This window comes from Gracilinanus agilis, chromosome 2 (genome assembly GCF_016433145.1).
Source record: "Gracilinanus agilis isolate LMUSP501 chromosome 2, AgileGrace, whole genome shotgun sequence".
In the NCBI taxonomy this organism is placed as follows: Eukaryota; Metazoa; Chordata; class Mammalia; order Didelphimorphia; family Didelphidae; genus Gracilinanus; species Gracilinanus agilis.
This window is the reverse complement of record NC_058131.1, coordinates 158578780-158597055: the sequence shown is the minus strand read 5'-3', so window position 1 is coordinate 158597055 and position 18276 is coordinate 158578780. Positions and strand designations below refer to the sequence as shown.

At 39.8% G+C, this 18276-nt stretch overlaps 1 protein-coding gene across 1 annotated transcript in view; it reads right to left on the bottom strand.

Annotated features, from left to right (window-relative positions):
• The window catches only part of TNFRSF10A (TNF receptor superfamily member 10a), an 87464-nt gene that overhangs the window by 33984 nt on the left and 35204 nt on the right, over positions 1–18276 (bottom strand). Inside the window, exons 2-3 of the mRNA XM_044659526.1 lie at positions 9533–9617; positions 9302–9475 (exon numbers count right to left, since the gene is read on the bottom strand). Of these exons, the coding sequence (XP_044515461.1) occupies positions 9302–9475; positions 9533–9617 (259 nt within the window). The remainder of the gene's footprint in view (positions 1–9301; positions 9476–9532; positions 9618–18276) is intronic.

Genomic DNA, 18276 nt, shown 5'->3' with positions numbered 1-18276 from the left:
ACTGGGTTTAAGACATGAAGCATCTCCCTCCTCTGCCCAAAGGAACCTTTAGGTTAGCAGGCCTCCCTTGAGCATCCCTTGGATGCTAGGAGCAAAAGCTATGGCTTGTTTTCCTTCTCTATATTCCCCTTTCCAGGGTACTATAGTAGGGGAGACCCCTCCACCATCCTCTGCCTTCACTGTATAAAGAATTCTGATGACAACCACTGTTCTTGAATTGGTGGGGAATGAGTTGTCTGTTTAGATTTTCCAACTTCATCTTCTCTTGCCACCATTCTCCAGCCACTCTTTCAGGAATATGTGAACACACTCAGCTATTGCAATGCAGGAAAAATCTTTAGTGTCATTAGTTGGAAGATGGGCTGGGACCTGAACCCAGATCACCTTCTGAAGCATCCTGGGATTGTCCACCAGAACTTCCTGTATCATTGACTTACAGGTTTTTTTTGAATAGGAGCTTCAGTTCAATGGTTAGCTTGACAGGTCTTTGTACAAATGCTGGAAGTTACTCAGAAAAAGCAAAATCACATGATGAATATTGGTATGCTACCAAGTATCCCCAGGGCACCTACTTCCTCTCATTGCTGACGTCTCTACCTCAAAGAAAACGATGCCCCACCTTCTTCTGGGCTCAGAGAGGAAGAACTATGACTCAGCTTTATTAAGGGGACGCTCAAGAAGAACAAAAGCCAGGCGGCCATTTCAATCTCAGTGTTCTATACCCCAGAGAATATGGAGAGGTCAAAAGTATTCTGACCATTACATCCTGTTCTTCTTTGTGAAGAATAACCAAGGCCATTGATGACAAGCTACAGCAGTAGAAGACAGAGCTGAAGCAGTGATTTCTGCATTTGGTTTCCCCATACCATATCCTTTCCAGCTCATTCTTCTTAGTTGAGCCTTTCCCACTCTCTCTGTTCATCCTTTGTGCTTCAGGTATTCCCAGTTTTGGGGGACAGAAGGCAGAAGCCCCTTAGCTATGGCTCAAGTCAGAATAGGGGGAATGAAAAAACAGAACAAGCCACTCTGAGTCTTCTTCTCTTCCTCCACCTATATACCTCAAGGTCTGCTCTTCTTTTTATTCTGGTATTTGGGGACCTATGAACCCAGTAACCATACTTCCCTTCAAGAGGAAACATTCAACTTGGTCAGCATCTGAGTATTTTCTCTCCAGCAACGCTTTCCCTAGAAATTCCTGCCCTCCTTTATCCCTTCCTTGTCTCTCTGTTGAATCATAAAGTGAGATTTCCCAACTCACTCTGAGTAGGTGAATCACACATCCCAGCCAAGGCATGTATGGCAACCAGGCTCTCAGAAGTTACCTGAGGTTTATGAGGAAACCTGACACCTTACTTTCATCCCTCTTGGGTCCCATGTTGATGTAACTGCTAGCTTTTTTCTTGGTTTTTCCTTCCCTACTCTTAACTTTCAAAGAGCTGGCACAACATTGGAAGGGCCAATTCTTTCTTTTCTGAGAACTATTTTGAGCAGTTGGATTTATTGAAAGGAGGGGCTAAAGTAGTCACTTTTTTGTTTATATGGAATTATGTTTTTGATTGTTATTTTTACTCTGTATTGGAAACAAAGTTTTTTACATTATTTTCGGCCAGAAAGATCTCTGTAGTTTTTATTTGTTGGTACTTTACAGAACTCTTACCCTATACGCTTTGTTTCTTTTACCTTTGAGGAAAGAAATTGATTCTTTTTCAGCACAGGAGACTTTTGCAAAGCAGAATGGACAAAGCTGACTGCATATCCAGCCAATTGTAGCTTGGAAGGATGCCTCTAGACCTGAATCAAGCCTAGTCATATTTTCCCCTCCCACTCAGTCATAATCACTGCCTCTTCCCAAGGGATGGCTTTCCAGCTTTCTACCTGGTCACCCTATCAGATGGACAAAGCAAAAGAGGACTGCCCATTTGCTTTAACCATACTTCGGTCTACCCTCTATTAGTTATGCAAGAAATAAAATAATCATTTCAGGAAAGGGTAACTAAAGGAAGCATACCCTCCAGAACATAGAACAACCAGCTCTCAAGTTTACAAACCAAAAACTCCTGCCCAAGGCCCTATATACTGACTGGTGGTTGCCTCATTATCCCACTAATTATGAGCTTAGGCTAGTGACACATTCATCACACTTTACTTCATTCCTGCCACCTTCCCCCTTCCCCCACTTCCTCATCTCAGTGTTCTAGTTGCAATCAAAATCTCAACCAATCCTGCTCTGTCCCCATGGCTTCACTCACCAGCCCTGTAACTTTGTGAACCAAAATATACCCTCATTGTACATCACTTCCCTGTGTGTGTGCTGCCTCCCCCTATTAAAAGGTAAGCTCCTAAAGGGAAGGACCTGTCTTCGCAGCACTTAACACAGTTTTTGGCATAAAGGAAGTACCAAAAAGAAGCTTTTTTTTTTTATCATTTCTACCAGAGGTACAAAACTCATCTTTTTTTAAAACCCTTTTTAAAAAACCTTTACCTTCTGTCTTAGACAATCTTTCTATCCACTAAGCCACCTAACTGTCCCTGTTGATTCATCCTATATTCTCTTCTCTTCCCAGTGTTATTTACACAGTAGTTTCAAAATGTGGACAAGTATTATTATCTCTATTTAATTTTTTTTCAATTATTAGGAGGGGAGAGCAAGGGAAGGGAGGGAAAAACAAAGGAAGAGGAGAAGGAGAGAAGGGTTTACCAGGTGCCAGGCCCAGTGCTAAACTTTGAGAATACAAATATAAACTGAAATAAAATAGATAATCCATGCCTTAGGAGTTTATATTCTAATGAAGAAAGACCTCATCAAAGGATGCTGAAAACGGAAATATGAAGGAAGGTACCCCCATGAAGAAATGGTGCAGAAAGTCCAGAAGTCAGAAGTAGAGTCTAGAGAGGAATGTAGAAATAATGTCACTTGAGAATTGTCTTTAACACAGATGTTCTGGGAGAAATCAGACAATCAAACGAAGGGTTCAGAGGGGCAGAGTGTGCTTCCAGGGTGAAAAGTCTGGGGTGGAGTGAATTTCCATGGTGAAGAAAGTTCTGTGGCATAGTAGAGAAAGTCTGGAGACTTATAAGAATGAAGCCTAGAGAGTGAGAAAAGAGAGGAAGAGAAAGAGACAGAAGAGAAAGTACTGTGATCACATAAACATTGTCAAGTAAAATATATTTCTACATTATTCACACCAAAGAACATATTTCTTAAAATAATTTTTTAATTTAAAAAACATATTTTTTATTCTATATGTTAGCCAATCATCAGCCAGGCATGAGGCAATGATCACTTTTTCTTTTTTAATTACTGTTTTGGAATCATGTTTGATCATTTAGTTGATCAGAAAAAGGGAAATGACAAATATTGGAGAGGCCACAGAAAAATGGGACATTGGTGAGACTGTGAATGGGCCCAACCATTCTGGAAGGCAATTTTTAATTATGTGCAAAAAGTTCTAAACAGTAACAATATCATTTGCTGAGCTTATGTCCTCGATAAAAAAAAAATCCTATACTTTTTTTAAAAAACCCTGTACTTAAAAAAATAGCAGCTCTTTTTATGAAAGCAAAAAAAAAACAAAAACAAAAAAAAACAACAACTAAGGCAATGCCCAACAATTGGGGAATGACTGAACAAATTGTGGCATATGGATGTAATAAAATGCTTTTGTGTTGGACAAAACAAGGGGGAAAATGACTTCAAAAGCCATTGAAAGGGGGCAGCTGGGTGGCTAAGTGGATTGAGAGACAGGAGGTCCTAGGTTCAAATTTGGCCTCAGAAACTTCCTAACTGTGTGACCCTGGGCAAGTTACTTACCCCCTGTTGCCTAGCCCTTACCACTTTTCTGCCTTGGAACCAATATACAGTATTGATTCTAAGGCAGAAGGTAAGGGTTTAAAAAAAAAAAGCCATAGAAAAAGGTGTATGAATTGAAACCAAGCGAAGAAAACCAGAAGAGCAATTTAGACTATTATCATTATCCCAATCATAGAGATAAGGAAACACATTTAGACAGATGAAATAACTGGAAGACATTCCAACCTCATCCCTGAGGCTTAGAATCCCTCTCTATGTTCAGGTACAACCTCAATCATGAAGACTTTCCAGGTTACATGTTATTAATGCACACTCTTTCCTAAAATTACTTTATATTTGCTTATCTTGTGAGCAGATGGAACATCACCTCCTTCCTCAACCTAGCCCAGCATAGTATAAGCTACCTAAGGTAGAATACTAGTGTCTTAGCCATAGGACGTACATAATAAGTGACTTGGCAAATGTCAAAAAGTGGTAGGAATAGGTGAGGGATGAAGGTCTTCTAACTCCAAAGCAGGGGCTATTTCTATTACCTCATGCTACCTCAGCATGAACAGAACACTTTTCTTCTGGTCTATCCCTAGCCCACCTGACAGTCTCTAACCTCATTGCCTGATGAGTTTAGAATAAAAGAAGATGGAACTATCTAAGTGAGGTGGGACTTAGGTACTTTCCAAGGCACTTTTCAGCCTCTATAACTCATAATATTTGCGTTGTTTTTTTGTGTCTGAAATACCATTCCCCTTCCTGTTGAAGTCTGAGTCATCCTTTAAAGTCTATCTTATTATTCTCTTATGTTATATCTGTAGGAATTATATCTCCCTATTAGAATGTTTCATGAGAAACAGAGCCAAACTTTGTATCTCCCTCAGTGGTCCTTACATAGTATTCTGGCAGTGTTCTGTACTTGAAGAGATATTTCTGGAATTGAATCCACACAGCTGAGCAGGCAAGAAGACCAGAAGGGGCCATTGCTTTTTAACAGTTTTTAAAAATCAGTGACTAGGTTCGAGAAAAAAGGAACAGATAGTAAATTTGTCAAATTCGCACATTATACAAAACTAGGACGGAGGAGTTAACATGCTTGGATCACAGTGCTAGAGTTTAAAAGGGTCTATTAAAATGAAATATGAATAAATGAAAAGTCCTATATTTGGTTCTAAAAGAAAAAAATTCCCCAGTAAAAGACAAGGTTCATATGACTAGATGCCAATTTGTTTGGCAACCTCGTAGGGATATTAATGGATAAAAATCTCAATATGAATCAATAATGCTAAGTAACAGCCAAAAAACCCCCAAACTTTAAAATGCTTGAAGACAATTGTAAAATTCCATCCCTTCACTCTCTCTAAATCTTCTCTTTTCCAGGACAATAAATGCTCCTTTAACCTATTTTCAGATGACATCTTAAGGTTTCTTTTATCACCCTTCACTGGACAGTCTCTAGATTTTCAATCCTTTCTAAAATCTAAAGCCTAGAGCTGAAAACAGAAAACTGTGGTTTCACAAGGGCAGAATATGGCAAGATTGTTGCTTAATTCATTTGCATCAATTTCACTTCCTCTAAATAGAGATGGGTCAGGAAACAAACTGGCAAACTACCTCCAGTATAGCTGCCTCTGGAAGTCTTAAATGATATACACTAGCTGCTTAGATAGCTACTCTGAAACTCAGAGGAACATTTCAGCAGTGTACCCAGAAGTTGCAAAATACCTACTTGTACACTGACTCATTCACCAGAAGAGACTGTAGGTACCTCCCCTGGAGTGGTTTGTCCCCCTATTATCCATCAGTTTCAGAAATTATAACTAAGTTTTTTATAATACTTCTGAACTAATTTTATTATTTTTAATCCAACTCTAAATTTATTTTAGTTATTTTTTAGATTTGAGCTTTTTAGTTCTTCTATTTCCTTATCCTGGAAAGATTCCTCGTTTATTTTCTCTAGTTCCATTTTTCTCCAACTTAGGGGAACAGTTCCTTTCCTCTAGTCATCTTACACTCTTCAGATATTCACACCTTAAAAATCAGAGCTAATGCTACAAATCAGGGCTTGATTTATTGTTGATTGATCGCCTAAACTTAAGAAAAGGATGAAGAAAATATTAATAAATGAAGATTAAAAAGTTGTGTCCTGCATATATTTTTCCTTTCAGAAAGGCCAGCTGTTAAACATTTACCAGCACAACACAGCTCAAGATAGCACTTTACAGGTAAGAAAGGAGTCTGTCTTTACCTGGGGCTCTAAGATCACAAGATCATGAAGTAGAAGGGACCTGTGAGCTCTTCTAGTTCAAACTCCTCATTTTAGTAAGTTTCAAAAGTTGGAATTTGAACTCACCTTCTTTTGTCACTCTTTTCCAAGATGAGGTATTACTGAGTTATTTACTTTCCTGCTATTAATTAAATCAAGTTCATCCTATAGACATATACATAAAGGAGACTGTTGGGGCTTTAAAACTAAATTACTGATTGTTCTCCCGAGGGCTTGAATTAGAAGGTAGCAAAAAACCCCAAACAACCAAAAAACGATTGTTGCTTATAATGGTTCCACTCTCTATGACCCCAATTTGTGATTTTTATGGCCAAGATACTGAAGTGGTTTGACATTTCCTTCGCCAACTCATTTCATAAATGAGGAAACTGAGGTAAACAGGGTAAAGTGACTTCCTTGGTATCAAACAGGTAGTAAGAGTCTGAGGCCAGATTTGACCTCAGAATGAGCCTTCCTTCTTCCCAGCCTGGTATTCTTCCTACTGGGACATCTAGCTGGCCCACTACAACACGTTGCCTTCTAAGGAGCCTCTAAATAAGATCATTGCATATACTAAGTGGTATTGAATATTATAAGTGGTAATAATAATAATCTCTGAAATATGTGTCCATTTAAGGTTTCCAAAGTCCTTTGTATCTGTAATCTCCTCTGAGATTCATTTCAACCCAGAGAGAGACAGCATGACAGCTAGCTTTGGAGGAAAAGGGTTCAAATGCTACCTCTAACATATACCAGCTGTGTGATTTTCCTAGCTTCCTGATTTTCCTACTACTGTCAAGGCCCACCACCCCCCACCCCAACTGCCAGGAGAGGCAACCTAGACGCCTCACTTTCCACAGTCTCACCTGTCCCATCTTTGGGTCATTTCTCCCTTTGCACCAACATATATATTCTGTTCTCTCTACTCACACAGCCACTGTCCTAGTGCAGGCCTCCATTACCTCTCTCCTGAGACTACTATAATAGTTTCCTAACCAGGCCCTCTGCTTCAAATCTCTCTCCACTCCAATCCATCCCCTACTCACCTGCCAAAGATCTGACCATATCAGGAAAGGGGAAGCCTTTATTAAAGATCTACTATATGCCAGGCACTACATATTACAAATATTATTTCATTTGATATTTAAAACAACCCTAGGACATAGGTGTTATTGTTATCTCCATTTTACACTTAAGAAAATAGAGGCAATCAGAGGTTAAATGACTTGCCTAGAGTCACAGAGCTAATGATTGTCTAAGGCAACATTTGACCATGGGTCTTCCTGAATTCCAGCCCCAGTGCTTTATCCACCGTTGCTCCCTATATCCAAGATAAAATATGAAATCTTTTATTTAGGATTTAAAGTCCTTCACAATCTGGCCCCTTCCTACCTGTCTAGTATTCTTAACACTTTGCTCACCTTAACACACAGTCCTAATTGCTAACCCTATAAGACTCCTTCCATTTCTCTACCTTTGAATGGTCTGTGCCTCATCAGCATCAAAATAGTTTTGTGTCATTGGCTTTCCAGACTTCCTTAGAGAGGACTCAAATCATGCCTACCGCAGGAGGCCTTTCCCAATCCCCCGAGGCTGCAAGTGCTTTCCTTCAGAGATTAATTACCCTCGTAATATACTCAGTGTAAATGTACATACGCACATTTAAATATCTTATCTATACGTTGGTATTTATGTGTTGTCTCCCCATTCAAATGTGGGCGCCTAGAGGAAAAAGACAGCAATTATGCCTTTCTTCGAATCCGCAAGGCTTAGCACCGGCAGCTGGTAAGTATTTAATAAAAGGCGTTTGGTTGATTAATTGCAAGGTGCTGATCAGCAACGATAAAGGAAGCTCCTCGGAAACAGTGCCTTACACCTCAGAAACACCACCAGTAAAACAACAAAAATCAATCCAGTAAGCAGACACAGGCGGCAACCACAACAAACCACCCCTGGAAGTAAGTACAGTATTACTATCCCCATTTTACGGAGGATTACTACTCCGAAATCTTCAAGGAACTTGCCTAAAATCATACAATTATTAGGTGTCAGGGAGCATGATTTAAATACAGGTCTTGAAATTTTGGAATATGGAACACATTGTCTATCAGATTTATAGATAAGAAAAGATTTTATGAAGAAATAAGAGATAGAAAACATTGTGGGATGTAAAATAGAAATGTTTGATTACATTAAATTAAAAGTGTTTGGATAAATAAAACGAATACAGCCAAGATCAAAAGGAAAGCAGACATTTGAGGGGGAATTTTATAGGCAGTTTCTGTGACAGAGGTCTCCCATGGGGAACTTAATCAAATGTATGACAATGTGATCCATTCTGTAAGTGATAAATGGCCAAATGATATGAATGGGCAGTTTTTGGTCGAAGGAACCTTCGACCTTATGAAAAATGCTCTCCCCTGGCAGGGAAAGCGTTCTGTTCAGCACTTGGCCATTTTTTGGTTTCCCTGAGTAATCGTGTGCCAATTTCATTTTGCGGTAGGTTTCCCAGAGTACGAGCGAAGAGTTCATAAAAGGCACTTTTTCCACTCACTGACTCATTCCCTCAGTCGTTCACACCCCAAAGATTAAGAAATCTGAGGTCAGTTGTCAAGGCATTTCCATTGGCTTTCAAATGAAAAGCTGCAAGCCTTCAAGACTGGGGGGAGTGGGGAGGTAGAGATTGGGAATGGGGGGAGGGGGGGGGGAGGAAGAAGTAAGTGGTGAGTCAAGAAGTTGACACCATCCTAAGAATTAAGGAGCTGCTCCCTCTCTCGAAGCCTCCGAGGAAAGAGCAGCACAGACCTGGGGCTGTAAAGGACTTAAGTTGTCATCTTAGCTGCACCCTTTCATTTTACAGGTGAAGAGACTGGGACTCAGATGGGGCTCCAAAATCATGACTTTTCCTTCCACACTTTTCCGCTCAAGAGTCCCGAGAGAGGATTCTCCTCTTTTCTCCATCTTCCCTACAAAGGCTAACAAGGGTTTCGGTCACTGTATGCCTGGCTCTCTAGTCTCCTCTGCGAGCTCAGAGGGCGTTATGCCTGGACTTGCCCGAGATGGAAAGAAGAGGATAACGGCCCAGTTACACTCGGAGAAGAGAAAGGAAAGCAATTTGGGGCATTTCTCGCTAGCCCGGCACCTCCCTCCACCAGCCTACTCCGACACAGTGAACTCGGCCGCGCACCGGGCGAGCTGCCCAAGGAAAGGAGGAGGGGGAGGGTTGGCTGACTCACCAGGCACGGGGACAACCGGCTGAGACCGGCGCAGGACACAAGGCGCAGTGCCAGGTGTACCTCCCGTCTCTGGAATGAAGTTTCGATCCCGAGGTTCCTCTGCTCCAGGTGATGCCCGGCCCGATTGCGTTCGATTCCGTCCAAGCAGAGTAGCCGGTGCCCCATTGTCACTTGCTAGAGTAGTCCGAGTCCTATTCGCGTTCAGTGGAGTAGCCTGAGCCTACCACTCGCATTCCGTGAAGTAGCCTGCGCCCCACTCGTGTTCAGTCGAGTAGTCCGCTCCTCACTCGCGTTCGGGAGAGCAGCCTTCGCCCCACTAGTGTAAGGAAGAGAAGCGAGGACGTGACTGACTACTTGCAGATCTTCGAAGAGTGTCACCCAACTAGCGGGAGCTGGCTTCTTTTCCGGGCGATCCTGCTCGCGTCACTCGCCTTGGAGAGAGGAACTGCGCATTTCATTGGTCAAGAAAACAGCTGGGGGAGGGGTTGTGTAGGAATTCCCCGTGTGTGAAAGAATCTTTGAGGTAGTTGAGAAACGAGGGAAATATGGGAAAAAAAATGTTTTTTCGAGTGAAGCTCAGAGATTTGGAGCCGCAAAATATTTGTGCCTACAAAAAATATATGTCACATATAGGAAGTATGTTGGGCTTTGAGGCTTGGGTTAAACATACTTGAAGGGATAAACCAAATTTCAATTAAATACTAGTGAAAATTCATGAGGGGAGAGGTTCTTTGTTTTGTGTGGGGGGGGGCAGGGGTTGGATCCCTGGAATCCATCTGTGGAACTCTAGGGTTTATGGACTTCAGGTTAAGAATTCCCAATATGTGATCTCAGAGGTCCCTTCCAACCTTGTATCTGCGATTCCCTTCGTCTTCTGGAATGCCACACATGTATTTTAATGGGAACATCTTTTATCAGGTCACCAGAGTGTCTGTCATAGCACAAAGGAAAATGGCCTAAGCAACTAAAAGTCAGGGAATTTTTGTGTGTGCTGGATGCCTTTCTTTTTGAGAAGTGATGCCTCACTTGTTTTTTATCCCACTCACATCAATTTCTGTCATTCCAAGTCCTTATTCCTGCTACCTCTCTTTATTGACTTTTGCTGGGACTACTGTGAAAGTTTTCTGATTCCCTTACCTTCTTGCATTTAATTCCTCCTGAAGCACAGCTCTCTGCTAAAACCAAACCAAACAAACAAAATCCACTTTAATAGAAATATTTTAATGGAATATATTAAAGAAGACTAACTGGGAAGGGATAAGCCTTCTATTTCCCCAGAAGTATGAATAAACTCTATTTTTTTTTGGAAGCAATTCTTTCCCATCTCCTATGTTACTCCTACCAGCCCCCTAGAACAAAGCTCAGAAATCTGGGGTTTCTTCTAGACCTCCACCTTGATTCACCAAGTATGTACTACTCACCATGCAGGCAAAATCTAGATAGAACTAAAAAAACAAAATTCGCAAGAAGCTTATATTCTACCAGGAGAAAGTAGGATATAACATTTATTCATTCATTTTTTTTTGTCAATAGCAAAAGAAATACACTAATCTGAGTTCACAGCAAAATAGAAGTCAGAGAAAATATACATATGAGATATATACCAAACAATACAGAAGTCTCCCATTGGGAATGGAATAAAGCAGCTCAATCAAGATAGAATCCCTAACCTTATCCAAGGGGGAATTTCCTGAAATTTTTAGTATAGCAAGCTGGAAATGGGGACTTGAAGGAGACTACCAGTTCCTCTCATGTCAGCTTCTTCTCAAAGTCTCATTCTTCTTTCAGCAACCTGACATTGGGTTAGCATCATCCATCTTCTCTCTTGTAGCTAGAAACCAAAAATGTCTTTTGACAGCAACACCTGAAGAAAATTCAAGAGACCTGGAGAGTCAAGAGACCCTCAAAAGACTATAGAGACTTGAGGAGACTAAAGAGAGAGAGCTCTCCTCTCTCCTGATCTCTCTATCTCTACCTTATCCCTCATACAGATGGGGAGGCATTGATCTCTACCAATGAAAAGAGAATCTCGTACCAATGAACTTTGGAACTTGGGGTAAATTGGTAAATTCCTCCCCTAAGGTGAAACTCTTTGCAGTCCCTTGTAAATATCAGGTGGGGCAAGTCCAAAGGCTGTTAACTATAAAGTATATACACAAGCCTCAGTGCTTTAAAACAACAGGGGTGATTTCCCTGGTGTCACAGGTAACCAGTCTTTAATACCATTGAAATTGAAATAAAGTAAATGCACACTGATAGCACATGTAGTAGATATGGCACAACACAGAGCATCATCTGGGAGAATGCTGCAGTGGCACATGCCTCACTATATACAGAAAATAATGCATGGACATTGGAGAAGCACATGTGTAGCATCGTAGGCAGTAGTCACTCAAAAGCAAGAAGCATGGCTAAGTAAACCTAGCTAGCTGCAACAATAATGCTATCAGTAGATATATATTACAATTTCAATATAAGCACCAGCATATGCAGAAAACAATTAGACATTCAACATAACAAAAAACAGCCAAGAGAACAGAACAGCCAATTAAGAAAAAATATTCAAATGTAGTAATTCATATGTAAAAGAGTAAACATGCAATTACCTGTAAGATACTTTTCACATGGGCAATCTTTAATATTGTTGCCTAGATACATTTGTAATTATATTTTCAGGTTTACCTGTAACATCATAACTTAGCCTAGTGACAAGTCCCATAGCCCTGGTTCTCTGGTCACTAACTGGTCTTCCTACTCCTACTTGAGCTAGTAGTCGATATTAGCTAACCCTTAGTATCATTATTGCCTTGTTTGTCCACAACTGATCTGGAAGCCAAGTCAGATGAAGGAAGTGCTGAAAGCTCTCATATTCAGTATGTGTCTTAGTTGAAGGAGAGACTGAAAAAGGAAACTGAAAAAAACAAAAACAAAAACAAAAAACTACCAGGTGAACACAGAATAGTATACTTGTCAGATCTCTGGGAAAGGAAAGACTTTAAAACCAAGTAAGAGTTAGAGAAAATTACAAAATGTAAATTAAATGGTTTTGATTATATTAAACTAAAAAGTTTTTGTACAAACAAAAACAATGTAGTCAAAATCAGAAGGGAAACAACAAATTGGGAAAAAATCTTTATAACGAAAAACTCTGACAGGGGTCTAATCACTCAAATATACAAGGAGTTAAAGCAATTGTATAAAACATCAAGCCATTCCCCAATTGATAAATGGGCAAGAGACATGAATAGGCAATTTTCAGGTAAAGAAATCAAAAGTATCAATAAGCACATGAGAAAGTGTTCCAAATCTCTAATAATTAGAGAAATGCAAATCAAAACAACTCTGAGGTATCACCTCACACCTAGCAGATTGGCTAAAATGAAAGAAGGGGAGAGTAATGAATGTTGGAGGGGATGTGGCAAAATTGGGACATCAATGCATTGCTGGTGGAGCTGTGAACTGATCCAGCCATTCTGGCTGGCAATTTGGAATCATGCTCAAAGGGCTATAAAAGAATGCCTGCCCTTTGATCCAGCCATACCATTGTTGGGTTTGTACCCCAAAGAGATCATAGATAAACAGACTTGTACGAAAATATTCATAGCTGCGCTTTTTGTGGTGGCAACAAATTGGAAAAGGAGGGTATGTCCTTCAATTGGGGAATGGCTGAACAAACTGTGGTATATGCGGGTGATGGAATACTATTGTGCTAAAAGGAATAATAAACTGGAGAAGTTCCAGGCGAACTGGAGAGACCTCCGGGAACTGATGCAGAGCGAAAGGAGCAGAGCCAGAAGAACATTGTACACAGAGACTGATATACTGTGGTAAAATTGAATGTAATGGACCTCTGTACCAGCAGCAATACAATGACCCAGGACAATTCTGAGGGATTTATGGTAAAGAAAGCTACCCACATTCAGAGGAAGGACTGCAGGAGAGGAAACATATAAGAAAAACAACTGCTTGAACGCATGGGTCGGGGTGGACATGATTGAGGGTATGGACTCGAAACTACCACACCAATGCAACTACCAACAATTTGGAAATTGGTCTTGATCAAGGACACAAGAGAAAACTAGTGGAAATGTGCATCGGCCATGGGTGGGGGGAGTGCGGGGGGTGAAGGGGAAAGGTGGAGCATGAATCATGTAACCATGTTAAAAATGAATATTAATAAATGTTAAAAAAAAAAAAAACAAACTACCAGGGGCAGTTAGGTGGCTCAGTATATATAGAGCCAGACCTGGAGACAAGAGGTTCAAATCTGGGTCTCAGATACTTACTTCATCGATGTGTGACTCTGCACAAGTCACTTAACCTCAATTGCCTAGCTCTTACCACTCTTCTGCCTTAGAAGAATTGATTGATATTTAGTATAAATTCTAGGACAGAAGGTAAGAGTGAAAAAAAAATAGAATTACCAACAATACAAAAACTAGCTGCAGCTTCAGCTCAGAAAATCTGAGACAAGAAACAAAAGATATTATGATGTTAAAATATGGTATTAAAGACCTTCAACAAGGAGACAGAGTTCTGTTGAGAAACCTCACATTCAATGGTCTCACAAGTTAGCTGACCGATAAATAACTCACCCATATAAAGTTATTGGGAGACTGTCAACTTCCCTGTTTACAAAAGAGCCTGGGGAATGGAGGGAGCCCTATAGGAATATTCATCACAACCACCATAGGAGAGGGAGTTGGACTTTCTAACAAGCAGATGGAGAGAACTGATGGATATTCTCTTAGACGAAGGCTGAGGAAAAGAGATGGTCCACCAGCTATACAAAGATTTTCTAACCCAGATATGAGGGATAAAAATCAGAGGAGACTGTATTATTACAGGGCAAGAGAATTAAACTCAAAGTTAATTCCTTCTTGCCCATAACAATAACAGAGACTCTTAAGGTATAAACTCAAACCTCAGAGTGGGAATATGCCATTTACACAGATAACTAAATATGAGATATATAGAAAGTATTTCCAGTGGTTGAGGGGTGGAGATGGGCCTTGGAAGATTGTTTTTATTTTTTCTTTCTCGTTGAATAACCATCCTTTAAGTACAGGCTCAAGTTCCAGGTCTTCTTCTTTTTTTTTAAACCCTTAACTTCTGTGTATTGGCCACTAACATAAGAACTGGCTCAAACTTGGTCCATGTTGCCAGAACACAAATATGATTGGACAGTACAGTGCCAAGAGAAAGTATAAAATGGATAATTAGCAATCTTGAAAAACTAATTGATCTCCTGATGAGGCTTAAATATTAAACTCCCAGCTACTTATAAATGAAGTTGATGGAGGTGGGCAGTGGCAGTGATGGGCAGTGATAGAAATGGGACCCTCATGATCTGAAATATATTTCTTAGCAGTTAACATTATTCAAAATCTGTAGTTTCAGCATTAGTCAAGCATAAATTGCCAAATCTGCATTATTAATTGGTTAACCATTCTGTATTATTAATCATAGGTACTGGTTTTGTACTGTTCTGTTCTGTACACCAGCTTTGTGCTCTTGTGCATTATTAATCACTTATGTTGTTCTGTATTTACCTTAGTTCTGAACTGTTAGGTATTATTAATCATCTTTGATGAGGGCATTCCGGAAGGGTAGTGAGACCTCTCTTACACTGACAAATGATGGCAGGTGAGACAATGGGGAAAAACAAGGGACATATACACTAAGGACTCTAGTAGTCATGGGGAATCCCCTAAACCTGTATATGCTCCTTATTCACTTTTTGGTGTCCTCAAGTTCACCTATGATGCATCAGACTCATCCTGGATTTGGACCCATCTTCTCAGCTCCCATTTTCTGGGATTTTCTGTCTGGAATGCCTGATGACATCCAGGGGCAGACTATTCTGGGAAAAGACAAATTTTCCTAGAATAAGAGGTGGATGACAAGCTGCTAGACCCTCAATAAATATGCAAATCTTGAACTACCTCTTAGGAAACTACCAGTTCCGAGACTATTCTATTAGCCCCTTGGCCAGTTCACCAGCCTAGGCTATTATACCGTCTTAAAAACTTCTCCTTTTTTAAATAAAATTCTTTCATGCTTCTGGATTGAACAGAGTTTTGAGCCTCCCATTCTTGGGGCAAGTTTTGCTACAAACTTGGGTGTGTTTTCCTGCAAAGTTACTGAATTATGTTCTATTCATTCTGCAAATATCACAATTTTTTCATTTCAAGACATTGAAACAAGTAGTAATGGCTTATCTTAATAACTAGTACCCTCATTTCCTTCTAGAATTCTTCTCAATATATGAAATTGACACAAACTGATATTTTTAAATGTTTAGCACTTTTTTTTGTAAGCAGTAATAAGCTACCTGTCCCATATTCAAGACATACTGTATATTGAAGATTTTTCTCTCTCTTTCCTAAACTCTTGCTTTCCATCCTAGAATCAATACTGTGTATTGGTTCCAAGGCAGAAGAGCAGTGAGGGCTAGGCAATGGGGACTAAGTGACTTGCCCAGGATCACACAAGTAGGAAGGTCAGATTTGAACCCAGGATCTCCCCCCTCAAACTACTAATCCACCTAGGTGCTCCCAAGGCCAAATTTGATCCCAGTACCTCCCATCTCTGGACCTGGTTCTTTATCCACTGATCCACCTAGCTGCCCCATGAGTCATAACTTTGGCAATTACTGGATTGCAGTTCGTTCATGAACCAATGAATATAAGAAAAGAAACCCCTTCTAGAAGCAGAATATTGTTGAGTACTTTAGTCCATATAGGTCTGGACAAACTATCTCTTAAGGATAAAACACTTAAGATCCCATTCATTGTCCTCCTCCCCTAGCTTATCCCATGTCAGGTACAGTCAACATAAACAACACTTGAGGCCTGTGTGAGTTTAATTTAGGGGCCAACTGACTCAGTCTTTCAGAACAGTGACAGTCTGAATCCCACACACACAGAGAAAATAAGAAGTAGAAAACATTTATGCTGTCAGTTATGCAAAGTATGCAATTACTAGAGCAGTTAGGAGAAAGATGTGGGGGTACAGAGCTGGTCAGACTAGAAAGATCTTCTGTGCCCAAGAAAAAGAGAACTAGAAATATGCCTAGGGATAGTTTTCTCCCTGTAAAGTTTAATTTGGAAAGGGAACCAGCTGGATCCTTCCGCCTTTCTCCAAATAAACAGGCCTGAGAATCTGTGCAGCAGTGGAAGGGAAAGTAGTAAAAGAACAAGGAAGGAAGTCATAGACAAGCTAATGAGAATACAAGAAAAAGTTTTTTTAAATGCTCAAGAGAAAAAGGAAAGTTATAAATCTAGCTGAAGCAGAGAAGGCAACAATGAGATTCACAAAGACAGAAGAACATATGAATAAAAAATTCATAAAAAGATCATGATATATTGAAAAATATTATACTATAGAGGACAATGAACCAAAAATCTTCAGTGAAAAAAGAGAATTCTGAATATGCCTTAGAGATCAATAGTGAATAGGGGGAGCAGCTGGGTAGCTCAGTGGATTGAGAGCCAGGCCTAGAGATGGGAGGTCCTAGGTTCAAATCCAGCCTCAGACACTTCCCAGCTGTGTGACCCTGGGCAAGTCACTTGACCCCCATTGCCTACCCTTACCACTCTTCCACCTATAAGTCAATACACAGAAGTTAAGGGTTTAAAAATAAAAAAAAATAGTGAATAGGAACAATAGTGGGGTAGGCAATGGGGGTCAAGTGACTTGCCCAGAGTCACACAGCTGGGAAGTGTCTGAGGTCAGATTTGAACCTAGGACCTCCCATCTCTAGGCCTCGCTCTCAATCCACTGAGCTACCCAGCTGCCCTCTCCATATTGTTCATTTTTAAGTGAGTAATCATAAAACCAGAACTGAAAGACAGAAACCCAAATAAACAGGTGAAAAATATGTTTTCATCTGCATACTGATTCCAACGGTTCTTTCTCTGGAGGTGGATAGCATTCTTTGTCATAAGTCCCCTGCTTCCTGACTACTTATAATATTCTTTATTTGCCATTGTGGTTTTGAAGTGCATTTAGTTATGTTATGTCTAGGTTGGTGATGGCAAACCTATGACACACGTGTCAGCACTGACACATGTAGCCATTTTCAATGACACATGGCCACATGTGGCTGCATACAGAGAAGTATGGGGTTGCATGCCAAGGATGAAACATTTGCTGTAGTGTAGTGTAGACACTCTGTGTGCTATAGATGACAATTCTACCTATTTTAATTTACCTATTTTGGTTTATTAAATACAGTTATATATTACAATTATACATTTTTGTTATTTAAACTAAAAATACTGCAAAATTATGTTTTTTTTTCCTCAAAGTGACACATCACCCGAGTTATGCTCGTTTTTTTGGCAAATTTTGACACACCAAGCTCAAAAGGTTGTCCATCACTGGTCTAGATTAATTGAACTTTTGATTTTTCCTTACTTGTATCCAGTGAATTCTGGTTTTTAAAAATTGTAATTTAAAAAAAATTTTTTTAAAAAAATTGGAATTTAATTGTATCTGAAATCTGGTTTTAGTACCCCAAAGACCTTTCTCTAGTAGATGTAAAGAACATAGAATCACAGAATTTGAGAGTTGGAAAGGATATCATTCAAACTATATTTAAAAAGAAGTTCTAGTATAACATAAATGACAAGTGACCACTCAGCCTCGTCTTTGAAGAGAGGGAATGTTACTGTTATTTGATGTAGCCCATTTTACTTTTGAACAGTTTTAATTACCACAGTGATCATAAATGCTTAAGAAGTGTTTGCTACCTTACTTTGTCTGATTAATGGGAAATTTTCTTTTCCTCTGGCATCAAGCCTAAATGTACTTTTTTTTTTTTTTTTTTTTTTTTTTTTTTTTTTTTTTGCTGCTTCCAACCATTGTTCTTTTTTCTGCCTACTAGGACCAAATCAGACAAGTATAATCTCTTCTCCATATAAGAACCCTTTATATAATTAAAGAAAGCTATAATGTCTTCCCTGAGTCTT